Consider the following 15,301-nt stretch of genomic DNA (forward strand, 5'->3'; position numbering starts at 1 on the left):
GAGCATGACATTATATGGTATGAAATACCTCTTGGTCAGTTGGGGTCAGCTGACCAACTTCTTGTGCACCCTCAGCCTACTCACTGGGGTGGCAGAGTAAGAAAGAGAGATCTTGATGCTCTGTAAACACTGTTCAGCAGTAACTAAAACATTGGTGTGTTACCAACACTGGTTTTGGTCACCAGTGTAAAACACAGCGCCATCCAGGCTGCTATGAGGAGAGTTTACTTCATTCCAGCCAAACCTAGCACATGTCCAAAAGAGAGCGTATCTTTAAACAAACAAGCAAGCAAACCCCTTGATTTATTGTATGGCTAAGCTTTTCTAAGGTGATCATTCTCCAAAATGCTTTGTATGCACTGAAGCTTTGGGAGCTGATGTGTTGAAGTACAGCCTGCTGAGAGCCTCCAGAGGCCACTCTGGGCAGAAGGTCAAGTTTTTTTTCTTCTCCATGAAATGGCATCCTGTATTAGTGGAAGGGGAGGTTGTATAGTACATACTGTGACTGTTGTACTCTTTTTAAAACTGTTAATTAAAAGTATGTATTATTAATGTTGTCTATAGGTTCATTCCAGTCTCAGAAAAAGAACTTATTCCACAAAATTGTCAGCAAATGTAAGCACAGAAAGGAGAAGCTTAATGTTCCGGACACAGGTACTGGTGCATTACATAGTTAAGGTTTTGGGCCACCTTCTCTCAATTCAGTCTCGGGGAAATGCTTCTAGACAGGGGCTACTCAGCTCGCTAGTCTTTGATTGCTTTGATCCCTTATTTCCCTGTCTGCTTTGATTCCATTAGCTCCTGGCTGCAATTGATCATATTACCTTATTCCAGTATTATGCTGTTTTGTTTTTAATTGGCATCTCCCTAATTACAGTTTCCCTGCTCCAGACGCCATGCAGCAGAGCTGACAAAGCGAAGGCGATTCTGCGGTTGGCCCTGAACTCTGTCTTCCACAGCTCATCAGCTCATAGCTCTTCAGTCCTTTGATTGCTCTTCTGTCCATCCCTTCTGTATCACAGACCACATTATTTATCCCTTTGCCAGAGCATTTATCCATATCCCTATCTCTTCTCTCTGTGATTTCCCTGTCTAGAACTTCGCAGCCTGCAGCTGGTCAGGATGTAAGAGCTTGTTTCTACACCAGATCTCAGAAATACTAACCTAAACCAACCTTCCCTCAGTAGAAATCTTACCCAGCTTTCTGTTTGCCTCAGATTGAAGATAATTTCAACAGTTTTCTAAGTTATGATGTCCTGGGCTTGCTCTGCCTGCTGTCCTGCTGGTAGCTCTCCAAAGTCTTTTTCTTGTTACAGTGTTCCAGTCCTGCACACCTACATACTCACAACTCTGAGGAGCTTTTTCAAGTGTACAGTATGTACAGGATTATAGCTTAGCCTGCTTCCCTGGGTTGGTTTGTTGTTTTTTGGGGTTTTTTTCTTTTGTAGTCATGTTGCCCACACTACCCAGATCACGCCCACGCTATTCCTCAGCCCTTCCACAGTGGAGTTATTTCCCGCATTGTGCCTGTGGTGTAGAAGAGCCTTTGTGGTTCTGCTTGCTTGGGTAGCTCCATGAATTTCTTCCATTTTTTTCCCCATCCATATCTGTCTCTTTTTAAGATAATAAAATTACTATCCCCATCTCCATTTCCCTCAGCTACCTTTATGCTTAATATCTTTCCCTAAGGCTTGGCTGTGTCATTTCTTCTCCTTTCCTGATGCTCTTCTGTGTCCTCTGTGGTACACATGCACTATTTTCCCACATAGGCTCTGCCAGCTCTGCTGCATTCAGCCCTGCAAATGTTTTGAAATTCCTTGCTCTGTTACATTGTATTTGTACAACAAACATGTTGTGGGAGTTGCTCATGAGAGGTAACTGTCTTGCTTCCATGCTGGTATGAAAAAGGCATCATACATTAACACAGCTTTTATTGGGTGCCATTCACATTTTTGTGTCTGAATTATTAATAGACTATGTAGACAAATTAGTAAGAAAAATGGGTGTTTAAATTCTCCTGTGGGAAAAGAAACAAAACATTTAATACATGATTAAGTAAAAAAAAAAAAAAACTTAAAATCTGCAGATACAAAATATAACTAAACAAAATGTCAAAGCCTCCATTTGATTAAAAGAAACCAGCTTGTTTTGATATCAAGTGAAGTGTGCTCTATGATCAAAGATTCAAGCCTGGCAAGTGTTGAGTACCCTGGCCTTGCTCCAGCACAACACAGAGGCATGTCCTTGGAAGTTAAGCATGTGAATAATATCATCGTGTCTAAACATTAAAGATGTGTCTGTGCATTTGCTGGAGTAGGGCCAGTTTGCTACATTCTTCCCAAGACTGAAGACACCAGGAACTTACCAGTCTTACACAACCCACGTAGAAATCATTAAAGGAAAAACAGTGGATATATATACTGGTGGGGAGCTACATTTCCTCTGAGTTACAAAGGGGAAAAAATGTGGGGTCTTGCCTACTCTTCAGTGTACCACGTAGTGACACTGAAAGCAAAGCGTTGTTCAGCAAAGTGGAGTGTGGGTATGGCCTTGCAGGTGACGTAGAGCCTCACCATCATGTGCTGCCTACGTAACCTCAGCCTTTCATGAGTTCATTGGCAGCGTGGCCCTAAACTCTTTGACTCCACTGTCCCATATTCTGCAGCATTCAAGCTGAGCATCCCAGCATCTTCAATTCAGATACACAAGGATTTAGTGAATCAAACACTAAATGAAAATTTAAACTCCTTTTTATGGGTAGTCTATACTTGTGGTGAGTCACAAGTCTATAATGTGTGGTTTGGGTTTTTATGGAGTTAATTTTGCTGGAGGAAGGAGCTTGAATATTCTTATAGCTGGAGACGAGACACTTGGAAGGGTTGCTGTCAGCAGAGTTCATACTGGATTCATGTTTTGTTGTCTTACAAAGTGTCTCTGTGCATCTGTGTTTTGAATGCAGAAAAGTAAATGCAGTAAAGGCACATTTTGATGTGATTGGATCATGATGTCTGAATCTGTCTCTGGTTTGAGTATCCGAGTGGATTTTGATTCCATGTGACCACATCGTGCACAGCATTGTGTTACAAGTTTGCAGGTGTTTATTGAGAGAAATGCAGCCCAATAAAGTACCAGTGGACATGCCACAACCCCTGCTTCTCCTAGCAGGGGAGCACACAATAATGCAACTGAATATGTTAAGAGATATGTCACTTCCTTAAGAAGGCTGACAGAAGCAAAGCTGAACCTATATCTGTTTGAGGAGGTTGAACACCACTCAACTGAGAGATTTATTTTCTGCCACACCATTAATGCTTTCTGGTGGGAAGCAATACTTTAAATAAGAAGGGATAAGTCACAACCATTGACTCCTTGTAGGTACGTTTAGTGAGCTGTGCTGAGGGCTCTCGCATGGTTTGTGTAACAACCAGATGCTGTGCTGGCCTTTGCACCAGAAGGGGAGAAGACATGATGAACATATACACCAGTCTCAGCACTAGCTGATGTGTGAAGGAGCCTCGTCTCATGTGGCTGGTGGAGCTAAGTGCTTGCTACGGATCCTCCATCAGCTCTCCCATATGCACATCACTCTGTACAGCCTTAGCACATGTGTTTGAGAAAGAACAGAAAGTGCAGAAAATTAGCAGAATCACCTTTTTTTCTTTCTGCTGAGAAAGCCCTGCTGTGTGGGGCCTGCAGCCCAGAGGGAGCCAGTAGCTCTGTGCCACTGTGCCTTTGGCATCCATCCAGGCTAGAAGATGGCTGGGTCAGCACAGGCTCATGCAGCAGAGCTTCTCATCCAGCCAGCTGTTCCATACACCTGGCTTGACTATCTGCTGCCTTGTCAGCTGGTGTCACCCAGCCCTTGCTGCAGCTCTGTGTGCTGCCTGACCCTATGAGCGGTATCGCAGCAGCATCCCGCTGTCAGAAGAGCTGGAATTTCTACCAGGGTGTAAGTCAGAGTGTGCTTGGCATTCCTTGGTGAAGTGGTTCCTGAGGCACTTGCTCTGTCTTACTAGGCTTCCCCTTTTTAGCTTCATAAAGACAATTAAAACATTACAGCCCACCTTTCCTTCTTGATACCAGCGTGCTTGGACCCACAGAGCGTTCGTTCTCCACTAAATGTGGTTAAACTTCTGCAGCTCTCTCTCATAACAGATAGGCATCGCTGAAGAAATTCCTTTAAATCTGTCTGTGTCTTGCTGAGGTTCAGTCTAAAAAGCTTGTTTGCTTCTGTTGTGTGCCAAGTCAAGTCCAATTGACCTCATTTTTCTTGTTCACAAAGAGGAGGGAAAATGTACTCTGCATGCCTGCAGAGCAGGGTAAACTGTCTGTGCTATCTTGTAACAAATCTAGCTCAGGAAACCATCTGGCAGAGAGCTCTAGATGTTTTTCTCCCAAAGTCGTTTTTGCGACTGTGGTGTAAGCATGCCGAAAGGCCCACATCTTCATATCATGTGCTCAACTCTGCTTGCAAAAATAGCCCTTTAGCACATGCAGAACTACTGCCATGCGGAAGGCAAACCATGTAAGTATCTGTTTGCAGGACTGCACAGTAGCTGCAGAACTTCATTTCTAGATGGCATTCTCCTGAAAATGAGCTGAGCTCTACACGGGACAGCTCTTGAACACAGGAATGTGTGGAAACAGAAGAGATATGAAATGGATTAAAGTAATTATTAAAGAAAAACACAGGGAATTAAACTTGTTTAGCCATGTCTTTTCTGCACAGCAAAGCCAAGTCTTGGTATATATCTGAATGGATATACCTTTGTCAGCTGAAGCAGTGGGGTGCTGTTTCTCTTGAAGGAGGTGCAGGAGGATCCCTGTTAGTACCTAGCTTAGCTATACGGTTGTTGAAACTTGCATTGAACTCCAGAGGAGAAAGTAGTCCAAAGGGTCTTATGAGTGAAGCCTTTGTGTGATTTCCTCCAGGTTATGTCTGCTTGAATAATAATCTGCAAATAAGTCAATTAAATGATTTCTTATCCCAATGAGCTCTACACTTACACTCACGCTCTCATTGACTGTTCACCTTTAATCCTTCCTTCTTCAACACTATATGGCAGCAATGTTATGATGAAGTGATAAAGAGCTTACTTTAGAGCTAGAGGAGAAAAACAAGTAGAGGACTCTGAAGTCTCTTTCAAAGATTGAAAAGCCTTTAAACATGGAGAGGGAATATACTTGCTGCATCCTGAGTTCATCAGCCACCTTCTGCTATTTCTTAGTAAAATATGTCAATGTCGTATGTTCCTTCTTATGTCTTTAATAACTGTCACCTCTCTTTATTTTGCCTTTCAAGGTTTTTCCTTACCTTTAATTTCTTGAGCTTTTTCAGGCATGCAGCATGAGAAAGAAAACAAATGTAAGAGGGAACTGTCTACTATATTGACCGATTAATTTAATTTCTAGTGACCTGACATAGCTTATAATATACCACACATCTAATTAAAAACATACCAAATCAGATTTCTTTCTATTGTATGTTATTGTTTGAAATCATGTCTTAATATTTTTATTAAATGTTTAAAAAAAAAAGTGACTTGTATTACTAACATTAAAGCCATTATAAACTCCATCAAACTAGAATTAAACAGCACTGTCAAAGTATTATCTAATTAGAGCATATCTCCCAATCAGAATTAACAAATAGTGTTGGACTACAACCAAACCATTACATTAATACATAATCAAGAAATCTAGAGAGAAATTTAATTATACATTCCAATTAAGATTTTGGTCTCAGCACAGTCAGCTTATATGAACATCTCACTATTAGCTCAGTTGAGTTGCCTGAAAGTCACATTTGCAGTCATTGGCACTTCTACTTAATTGGACTGTTATGGGCCAGATCTTTTCTTGTGATTGCTCTTGCTCTTTTTGCAAAAAATAAGTTTTACAGCATAGCTCTGCTCTGGAAAGGTTAGCATCTATAGCTAAACATTGAGAAAAGCTAATTAAAGCTGTGTAGGTTTTTTTCCAAAATAAAGAGCATGCACAAGTTCAAAACTGTTTTACAAGAGAAGATATGAAGATGAATTAAGAACATAAATGAATTAAAGTTTGGAACATTTCCAAATATTTTTACACATATGTACTAGATCTCATTGTATTCTTATGCCATAGAACATTAAAATTAAAAGGTCCCTTCCCACTTAAAAGAGCCAAGAACAACAGCTAACAAGATAAAATGTGTTTCAACTATTCTCGTCACCCAGTCCGCATCCTCACATAGTTAATAGTTAAAGAAGCTAGCAGAAGATAGAGGTTATATGGCAGGGGGGTTGGAACTAGATGATCTTTGAGGTCCATTCCAACTAACCCAAACCCTTCTGTGATTCATTCTATATTATCTTTAAATAGGAAGCTCATTAAATCTGCAAAACCAAACAATAAATAAACCGTAAATACACATTCAGATGAAAGAGGGCAAAATCCATGCAGGCTGCTTGACTACTGTGCATGGTTTGTGGGGTTGGGTGCTCCTGTGTGATGCAACCAGTCTCGGTGTAGGAGGCTGATCTTGTTCAGTGCTTAGCCCTTCTGAAAGAGCAGTTGTTGCCACTCTGGCTTGAGTTTTCTGCACATAATTCTTGCTGGTCCTACCACCCAGAAAGTGAACAAATGGGTCTTAAACATATCTTTAAAATGGGAAGAAAGATTGAAAGACATTGTGGGGAAGAGAAAGCTAACTGTAGACACAGTAACAGCTGTGAAATGTGTAAAGAACTTGCAAAGAGATGGGGTATAACCTGGCGAGTTTTCTTTACTAAGAAAATAATGAGTTGAAAATGCAGCAGGGGAGATGAGGTACAGGCATTAGGAAAGAATATGTAATCACTCAGGATGGCAGTGCACTGGGAAAAAGTACCCCAAGGACTCGGTGCAGATGCCATGAGTGTTCCCAATTGCAAAGCAGGTTAGACAAACATCTGTAAGAAATTACTCAGGCGTTCCCTTTGCTACCTGTAGTCTATTTCTAACCCTAGTTTGCAGTGATCGCAGATGGGGTAGGCCTCATAATGCTTTTATCAAAGGAGGAAAAAAGATGTCACAGATTGAATTTATGGACTAGTGATGCCCTATGGTATCAGTAGTACGGCTTATTAAATCAATGGAAATTACAAACAATTAATGACTGCGCTCTGATCTCAGACTTTGGAAACGTAAATACATTTTGTGATTGCTGTCTGACCAATTTCTTCATGAACAAGATTAAAGTGACCGTTTAACCAAGTGAAAATTTGGGATCGCGTTCCAGTTCAGGGCAGAAGGCTGCTTCCAAATGCCAACATTGGCACTGTTAAGAAAGATTCAAACTGTTCCTTCCTCACTCTCTGACTTTATGTAGGCAGTATTTCTGTCACAGTATTTTATCCCGTGCTTGCTTTCTTTTCTTAGCATTCTTATCTTCAACTGTGATCCAGCTTTGCTTTTCTATTTGCTGCCTTTTGGGTGTCTTTTGAGGTTTGTTGTTCTGTAAAAGGCAGTATTTCCCTCTGCTCAGAGGAGACGATGTAGAGTGACTATAGAGAAGAGATTGGGGGTTAGTCAGGACTCCCTGAATTCTGCTTGTGAGTCTTATCTGTGAGCTAAGAAAAGCTTATGTAAGGACTATTATTGTTCCTTAAATACGTTTTGTCTCTTAGCTACTTGTTGGCATCTTCTGTTGCAGAGTGTTTTATACAGCCTGTTTGATGCCCTGCTCCCACTTAAGTGCTGCTGCCCATCTCACAGGTTCCTTTGCAAATACTAGAAACTTGAACCTCCTGGGATATCTGTATGATCTGATGCTACTATTCCCCTGCAAATATCTGCAGGATTTGGATCATATCTTCCCATGGGTTTTGCTCTGAGTACCTGTGAGGGAAGGCTTTATGCAGATACATGCAAAATGGTAAATGAGCATAGCTAGTAGTTGAATTATTTTACATGTAAAACATTTTTGTCCTCTTTCAGCCATACTCTCAGAAGACAGAAATTCCAGTGAGTCTGCCTGGAAGAATAAAATTTCTCTATCTGCCCTAAACACTCCAGAGCCAGCAATGATGCATGAGCCTTTAGTTGGCAGCCAGAAAAGGAAAGCAAGAAAAACTAAGATCACACATCTTGTCCGAACAGCAGATGGTCGAGTGTCACCAGCAGGAGGGACACTGGGTAAAGAAATGGGAGTTTAAATTTTGTTAAAATTGAATGATTGGAGATGGCATTGGAATAGTATCAAGGAAGTATTTTTCAGTCAGCTTGGTTTCATACTTGCTCAGAAAGGTCGTTATTTAAAATACAGGTATCAATCAACTGGGAAATCAGTGAGTCCTTAATGGCCAGCTTCTTTTGTTTGAATGCCCAAATCTGTCTTCTCTGCCTGGATATTTCTCTCTAAAAACTGATAGCTGATGTGGAGAGTAATGGAAAATGGTTACCTTTCATAATTTTTTTCCAGTCCAGCAAAGAAATTACACTGCACCTAGTTACAGGATGTAAAAATGTATTCCATAATATGACAGTAAGTGCCACAGCACTTGCAAGAGTCCTCTGCAGTTAAGATAATCTTTCAGGTCTTCTGTATCTAAAACATAGACAAAAGCTCTCTTGCCTGACCTAAAAGATCAAACTCAGTTGAATGCAAAATCAGTAAACTGCTTCATAAACCGTAGTACTGTGCTTCTGCCAATAGCTTGGGTCAGAAGAGGTTGCAGCTTGACTTGAATTACACTTGCAAAATCAAAGTCCTAAAGGGAAGGATTCTGTAAACACCAGACTAGTCAGTGTATCAATGTGCTGCTGTCAATATAAAGGCTAGATTTGCAAGCTTAACTTTCTTTTATTGCAGAGGAGAAGCCAAAAGAGCTGCCACAAAGTACTCCTCAAAAAACATCAAGCGCAGAAACAGATTGCAATAGCGAATGCTCCAGAAATGCAGAGACAGAAGAAAATCATAGTATTACATCAGATATGCCAGCGGTGTCTGCATTTTTCAGCTTAGCTGCTCTGGCGGAAGTAGCAGCCATGGAAAATGTACACAGGTATGGTTTTCTTTTCCCCTTGTTGTCTAAGTGCATAGTATGTGGCTGCCAGTTTGTTCAGAAAGCATGTGAATTGCAGACCGTTTAATTTGCCCTGTGTTTCCTCTTCCACAGCTTTCTATGAATGTCTGTTTTACACCACTTGCTTAGTAGTGTTAAGTCTTCACCTAAATGACAAGGTAATCTATTTCAGTAGTCAGTAAAATGATCCTCCCTGGTAAGCTTGCCTACCAATTTTTGTATATAAACAGGTTCATATGCTCCTTGAGATCCTAATGATTGAGAGTTTCTAATTATCAGGTGCCATTTGTTGGATAATAGCAGATTTAAATAGCTGTTGCATGCTAATTTGTATTTTTTTGGTGGCCTAAGACTGTGGAGAGAATGTCATGTAACTTCAGCCGGAGTTTTTACGTTGAACATGGCTGAAGGAAGCTAACTTGTTATTTTTACTCTTGTGCTTTGCTGTGTAGGAAGCAAAGCGTCTGCAGAATGGCATGGGACAGAACAACTCTGGGTGATGGAAAGCCACATTTGTTTGGGTTGGTCCTCTCAGTTACTGAGTAGACTGTCCACACAGACAAGGTGGAGAATGTGCAGGTTACTTAGGGCTGTTGGATCAGTTCAGCATGGTCAGATCCTGCATGCTAGACCTGTGCTGGAAGGAAATCAATGACAGCAAGTCCTCCTTGGCTCTTAATTATCCAGTGTTGTTCTTTGATGCTGCAGCTTATTGGAGTGGAAAAGTCAGTGAGGAAATGCTGGGCCAGTTTGAAACCATCACAGCCTCTGCAAATGGCATTTGACAGATTGCTGGCTACCTAAGAAACTCCACAAGGCAGTGATTGATGAAACCGTTCACAACCTCATTCTACTGTTGATCTTCTGGCCCCCACTGACCAAGCTAGTCCTGTGCGTTCAGGCTGCGCATCAAACATTGAAAGGCATTTTAGAAGCTCAAGGGCCCTACAAGAAAAAAAGTGAGCTGAACCCAGCCCGCTAGCTCTTCTCTGCAGAAGCTGTTGTCTTGCTTAAGCAACATTGTTTTGGGTGAGAAGTGTTTTCACACTGCAGTCAGCCTGGCCTTTCCTCCCAGCTCTGCAAAACAAGTGTCTGCTATCAAGACAGTAAAAGTCTGAACTCGTTTCTGTCATCTTCTGTGGTCAGAAGCCATGAAGTGAGACTTGGGAAGTGCTGTGCTAGGCTCTGCTCTCACTCACAGCCTTGTGGTTTCATTGATTTCCATTAACACTGACCAGAATTGCACAAGAGCAACAGGGTTTGCTTCGCTGTGGTTTTTCCCCCTTTGCTCCTCTTAAGAGTTCTTGTCCTTCTCTTGTCCCTGTTGAAGTGAGCTAATGTTTTACATAGCCTTCTGTTTGGGTCTGTCTTTATTGCTCCCACCTTTTGTCATCTCATCTTGCAGCTAGAGCGATGCAGCACGTCCTGCGAGGTCTGAAAACAGTGAAGTGGCAAATGTCCAGCAACTGTTGTAAATTCCAGCTTGTAATCACCCTGGGGGAAATAAATGAAAACAGGGAGGACTCTTTCCCAGTAGAAACTTAGCCATGTCTCTCGCAGACTTGGCATATGGCAGGCAAAACAGAAACCTAAATCTGATGGGCTAGATGCTTCTCTATTTACTACTCTGTCGACTGTTTGTTATATTTTGTAACTCACTTCTGTATTTGCAAATAGCCAGAAATGCGGAGAATAGCATTAGAGTTTTGCTTAATGTGTTTTCGCAGTGTCTGAATTTAATTATTAAATAATTTTACAGAGCCTTGGGCATGGAAGCCAAACTCCATTTCAACTGTGATGAGAGCTTGTCTGGAAGTGGCAGCATGGTTTTCATTTGAAGGCTTCTGTTTAGCTTTATTTACCTTGTGCCTGCCCCGGTTAAGCACTGTGAGCCTGAGCCGCATTTTGTGCCAAGGCCACTTCGTTGCGCTCCGGTTGTGTGAAGTGTGTTGGTACCTCCGCTTCTGCTGGGGTCTTAGCTGTGCCAGAGTCAGGTGGAGTGACCCTTGTGTAAATAAGAAGTGGGCCCCAGATTTTCATTGCTACAAATGACACATACTGTAACAAAAATAGAACCTGACTTGTGAGATTAGGTAACAGGCGGTGACGTGCTTTGTGTATGTATTTTTAAAGACAAGCTGCAAAGGAGCTCTCCCAAGTCCATCTGCTACAATGATTGATGTTGGTTTCCAGCACATAATTCTGGCGCAGTTTATTTTTATGATTCCCTGTGCCAGGGGATCATTTGTAAATTAACACTGGTGTAGTAATGAAAGGGGTGTTGTGCTGGGCTGATGAAGTGTTAAGTCATGAAACTTGGAGTAATCCCAATGTGCAACTCTGCTGATGAATATATTTCCATATTGCTTAAAAGCTGGCTATTGACTTGCATTAACATGACATAGGCCTCTGTGCATTTACCTTCTTTTACCACACATGAGCCAAAATCTCCACTTCTGAGGGCTGAAGCCACTCCCTTACAAAATGAGTGATAGCGTTTGTGTGCTCTTAACTTACTCTTCAGCTGTGCATTTTGTTTTGTGTCGTCAAATGCCATCACATCTTGGTTTGGCATGACCTTGTGTTGCGGGTTGTCCTCAGGATATTGTGTTACTGCTGCAGGGATACCTCTAAAAAGAGCGTGTAACAGCAGTGTGTGGGCATCTGTAGCAGCAGGGAGTTACGGTCCTGTAATGTCAGATGTTAAACCATATCGCGTGCCACTTTCCATCCTTTCTGGTCTGATAAAAGCACCTCCTGCACTCCAAATAATGATGGGTGGCTTTTCTTTTCTTCTTTTGCAGAAGTCAGAGGGCCACACCTCTCCCACGTGACGGACAGCCAAATGAAATGTCTCAGGCTCCAGTGCTTATTTCCTGCGCTGACCAGTGAAGCTCCACTTTATTGTAAAACATTGTGCTTTACCTAATATCCTAGCCTTGTCTTTACCAAGGGAAGCTAGTCAGTCCATATGATGGAAACTATAGACTGCAAGCAAGTGCTTATTGCTCTGAGTGGCCCAGAATTCACTGGAAGCCAGATGTTAGCAACTTGGGCCAGGTCCTCAAATTGGAACCCAGTATGTAGGAGGGTGATATTAATTGTTTATTAATGAACAGAAATGGAATGATCCCAGAGCTTGCTTTCTATCGAAGGCTTTTAAACAGTAAATAGGTGGTTGGTGTGAAAAAGACTGCCTTTACTGTTAGCTCACACAGCATCTCTTTTACCAACCAGAGAGTACGGCAACTAGTTTCATATAATACCTAGTTATTCTAAATGAAAACGAAAAAAAAAAAAACCAACAACAAAAACACTGACGCACTGCACTAGTTATTATTAGATATTCTTAGTCATTTTTGTACATGAAGATTTAAGTTCTAAGATGGTTTATATTAATAGGTTATGCCTACGTTTATATTGTAGAATGAATTTAAAACCTGTTCCAGAGAACTCAAGGCAGCCTGGACAGATGTACCATTGTTAGCGGTGTTTGGGCAGCCACGTGGTCCAGATGTTCTGCACTTTTATATTTGCCACCGGAGTGGTAGAGTTTACTGGCAAAAATTCTGACAGGCTATGTTTGGGTTTGTTTCTTTTTAATTTAGCTTTGAATAACCAGGATGATGTGCATTAGAAAAAGGAGTGGTGTATGGAAAAGAAAATACTGCGGATAATTGACTTGTCTTTCATGCCTTGGAGGGTTCCTTTGGTTTTGCATAGATCTCTGAGCGACTTGGTGAAATGTTCCTGTAAACAAAAAGTACTGCAAAGGTGTTTTTCAAAAGTGACCTTAGTATTATTTCACCGTTCTGAAAAACCTAAACCCATGACTTTTCAATATACATCTACACCAATACACATACCTTTGACATTTTACAGACACTGGCATTGTTGTAGCTACTATGCACAGTCCAAATCAGTGTCAGAGTTTGCATAAAGGGCCAATTACAGTTTGTGGTGGTAAAGTGGCAAGTTGTATACAGATAAACTACAACCGAAGAGTAACGTTTGACTGAATTCAGACTACCAAACAAATCCATCTGCCAGTTTCTGTCTTTGCTTATGTTGAATTTTTGTGGTTTGCTCTCATAAATACATCCCAAAAGCAGGCCAAGTGTATCACTTGGCCTGTTACCTTCGCTATCTTGACTTACACTATCGTATAACCAAGCATTGATTCCTACCAATAGATGCAAAACGATCACTAGTAATTGATCTAAAGCTACAAATTCAACAGGGTACTTCTTCTATAGCACAAGATGTTTCCCTACTTTTTGCATTGTAGCACAACAATTTACCAAATTGGACTCCAGCAATAATTTTCTATTAGTCTTCGTCATACCGGCTGAACTTTTGATAGTATTAGATTGAGTTTGAAGTTCTTTGAATTAAGTCTTTAAATGATGAGAGTTTACATCATTCTATCAGGCATTCTTATTTATACTTGACTGAATTGATAATGTGTTTTGGGGTTATTTTGTAACTAATTTGATGTAATAGCCATATGGACAGTAACTCTTACTAATGCTTGCTAGGTTTAGCCTTTCATTGCTGTGGTTAAGTGAAAGTCTTTGGTTCAGTGTCAGGAAACAAGGTACAACATACCACACGAGTTGTAACGAAGGATTAAAGTCTGACAAAGGGCAGGTAGCTGGGGAAGTGTCACTGAAACAGCACCATCAAGGATGCAGGTGTTGGAAGAAGGGAACAACAACAAAAGAAAAACAAAAATTGTGAGTCAATGAAAAGGCTTTTTAAAAATTCAGGTGAATATATGACTAAGAGCCCCTAGAATGCCACTGCAGCCTATGGCAGTATTTTTAATAAGATTTTATTAAAGTTTTATAAGTTATTTTAACAAGACAGGAAAAACTTAAAAGACTTAAAACTGTTGGGTCACAGCAAGGTGGCTGTTGGAGTTTTGGACCACTTTATAATTAGCTGAAATCCAAATATGTTACAGTGCAGGCCGTTCACGTTGACAATGGTACTAACTTATTTCTCTAGAAACCTTTAGAGTAGATATATTTTTGTCAAAGCACCCCATCCTTCCTCAATTTAAATTTCAATATTGTTCCTGAAGATATTTCTGTATATTAATGGTACCTTTTTTAAAAGAAACAGAAAATTACTTTTTTCTATATGAATTAATATCTTACTTGATCTGCTTTTCCTTGACTTTCCCTTAGAGAGGGGGTAGGGTTGGGTCAGTTTACTGGATATGACTGTTTTCAGATACTTACAAAACCTTTTTGTAGATATGCTTAATTTTTAAGCGATTAGGCACTGAGAGTAGCAGAAATCCTGCAAAGCTTTATAGTTCACTAGGCATTTGCCTTTGTTGGTTCTCTGAGTGATGTCTTGATTTCAGTAGCTAGAATTTTTCCCTGAATCTACTAGAAGGGGTATCAGTATTTTCAGGTAACAAAGTCTGTTAGCACAACAAAAATTTCAGACCAATATCTTACTGTATTGGGGTTGGGTTTTTTCCTTGTTTGTTTTGTTTTAATTTTTATTAATTTCAGCTGCTTTCATTTTGGAAAATCTTATTGCTATTGTGTGTACTTCAGTATACCAGCAAACACTGTTACCCGTTAACACATTGTCCACAAATGCCTCTAGAGAAGAAATTGTTGCACCTTATGTATATCTCAAGCAAACCAAAATATGATGCTTTTCTGCTTTGTTTATTCTGAATATGTTGTATCATACTTTACTGAACCCATTTTAACTTAGCTAAAGCTATCGATATTTATGCATTTCACATTATTTTCTGGATCTGAACCTGTGTATAAATCTTTCTTTAAAAAAAAAAAAAAGAAAAGCATTTACTGTAGTTGTCCTCTGTGACTTATCCATGGGAGGGGGGAATCTTGTCTCAAGTGTAAAATGCAGTACTGTCCCAGTTTTCCTTGGCTTTTATTTATTTAGTGATCTTTGATATTTCATATGTAGTTTTGAGGTATACAAAATACTTTGTTGTAGCTGAAGCTACGTATCTAAGCAGCTGGGAGAAAATTACTGTATTGTCTTCTTAATTGTTCTAGTACTGTATACAAATATGGGAAAAATGTTCTGCAGAGCATTTGAGATGCAGATTCTTATCCCCGCAGTAGGTTTTTTTCCAGATAGTAGACCAAATCAATCAAAACTCCATGATCTTAAAGGTCTTTTCCTGCGTAAATGATTCTGTGATTCTGAAAACATCTATGGAGATTACTTAATGCTCTGCTTATGGCAGTAACTACCCC

General features: G+C 40.4%; 1 protein-coding gene across 20 annotated transcripts in view; it reads left to right on the plus strand.

The window, feature by feature from the left end:
- Nucleotides 1–14,874, plus strand: part of BBX (BBX high mobility group box domain containing) — a 143,718-nt gene extending 128,844 nt beyond the window's left edge. For 18 of the 20 annotated variants that reach the window (XM_075767407.1, XM_075767423.1, XM_075767453.1 and 15 more), the window contains 4 exons: nt 565–654; nt 7,960–8,157; nt 8,834–9,026; nt 11,852–14,874. In XM_075767407.1, the coding sequence (XP_075623522.1) occupies nt 565–654; nt 7,960–8,157; nt 8,834–9,026; nt 11,852–11,939 (569 nt within the window). In that variant the 3' untranslated portion in view covers nt 11,940–14,874. The remainder of the gene's footprint in view (nt 1–564; nt 655–7,959; nt 8,158–8,833; nt 9,027–11,851) is intronic. The other 2 variants (XM_075767382.1, XM_075767390.1) reach the window with 1 other exon arrangement.
- The last annotated feature ends 427 nt before the right edge of the window (nt 14,875–15,301 follow it).

The sequence above is a fragment of the Balearica regulorum genome, chromosome 1, assembly GCF_011004875.1.
Source record: "Balearica regulorum gibbericeps isolate bBalReg1 chromosome 1, bBalReg1.pri, whole genome shotgun sequence".
Taxonomy (NCBI): domain Eukaryota; kingdom Metazoa; phylum Chordata; class Aves; order Gruiformes; family Gruidae; genus Balearica; species Balearica regulorum.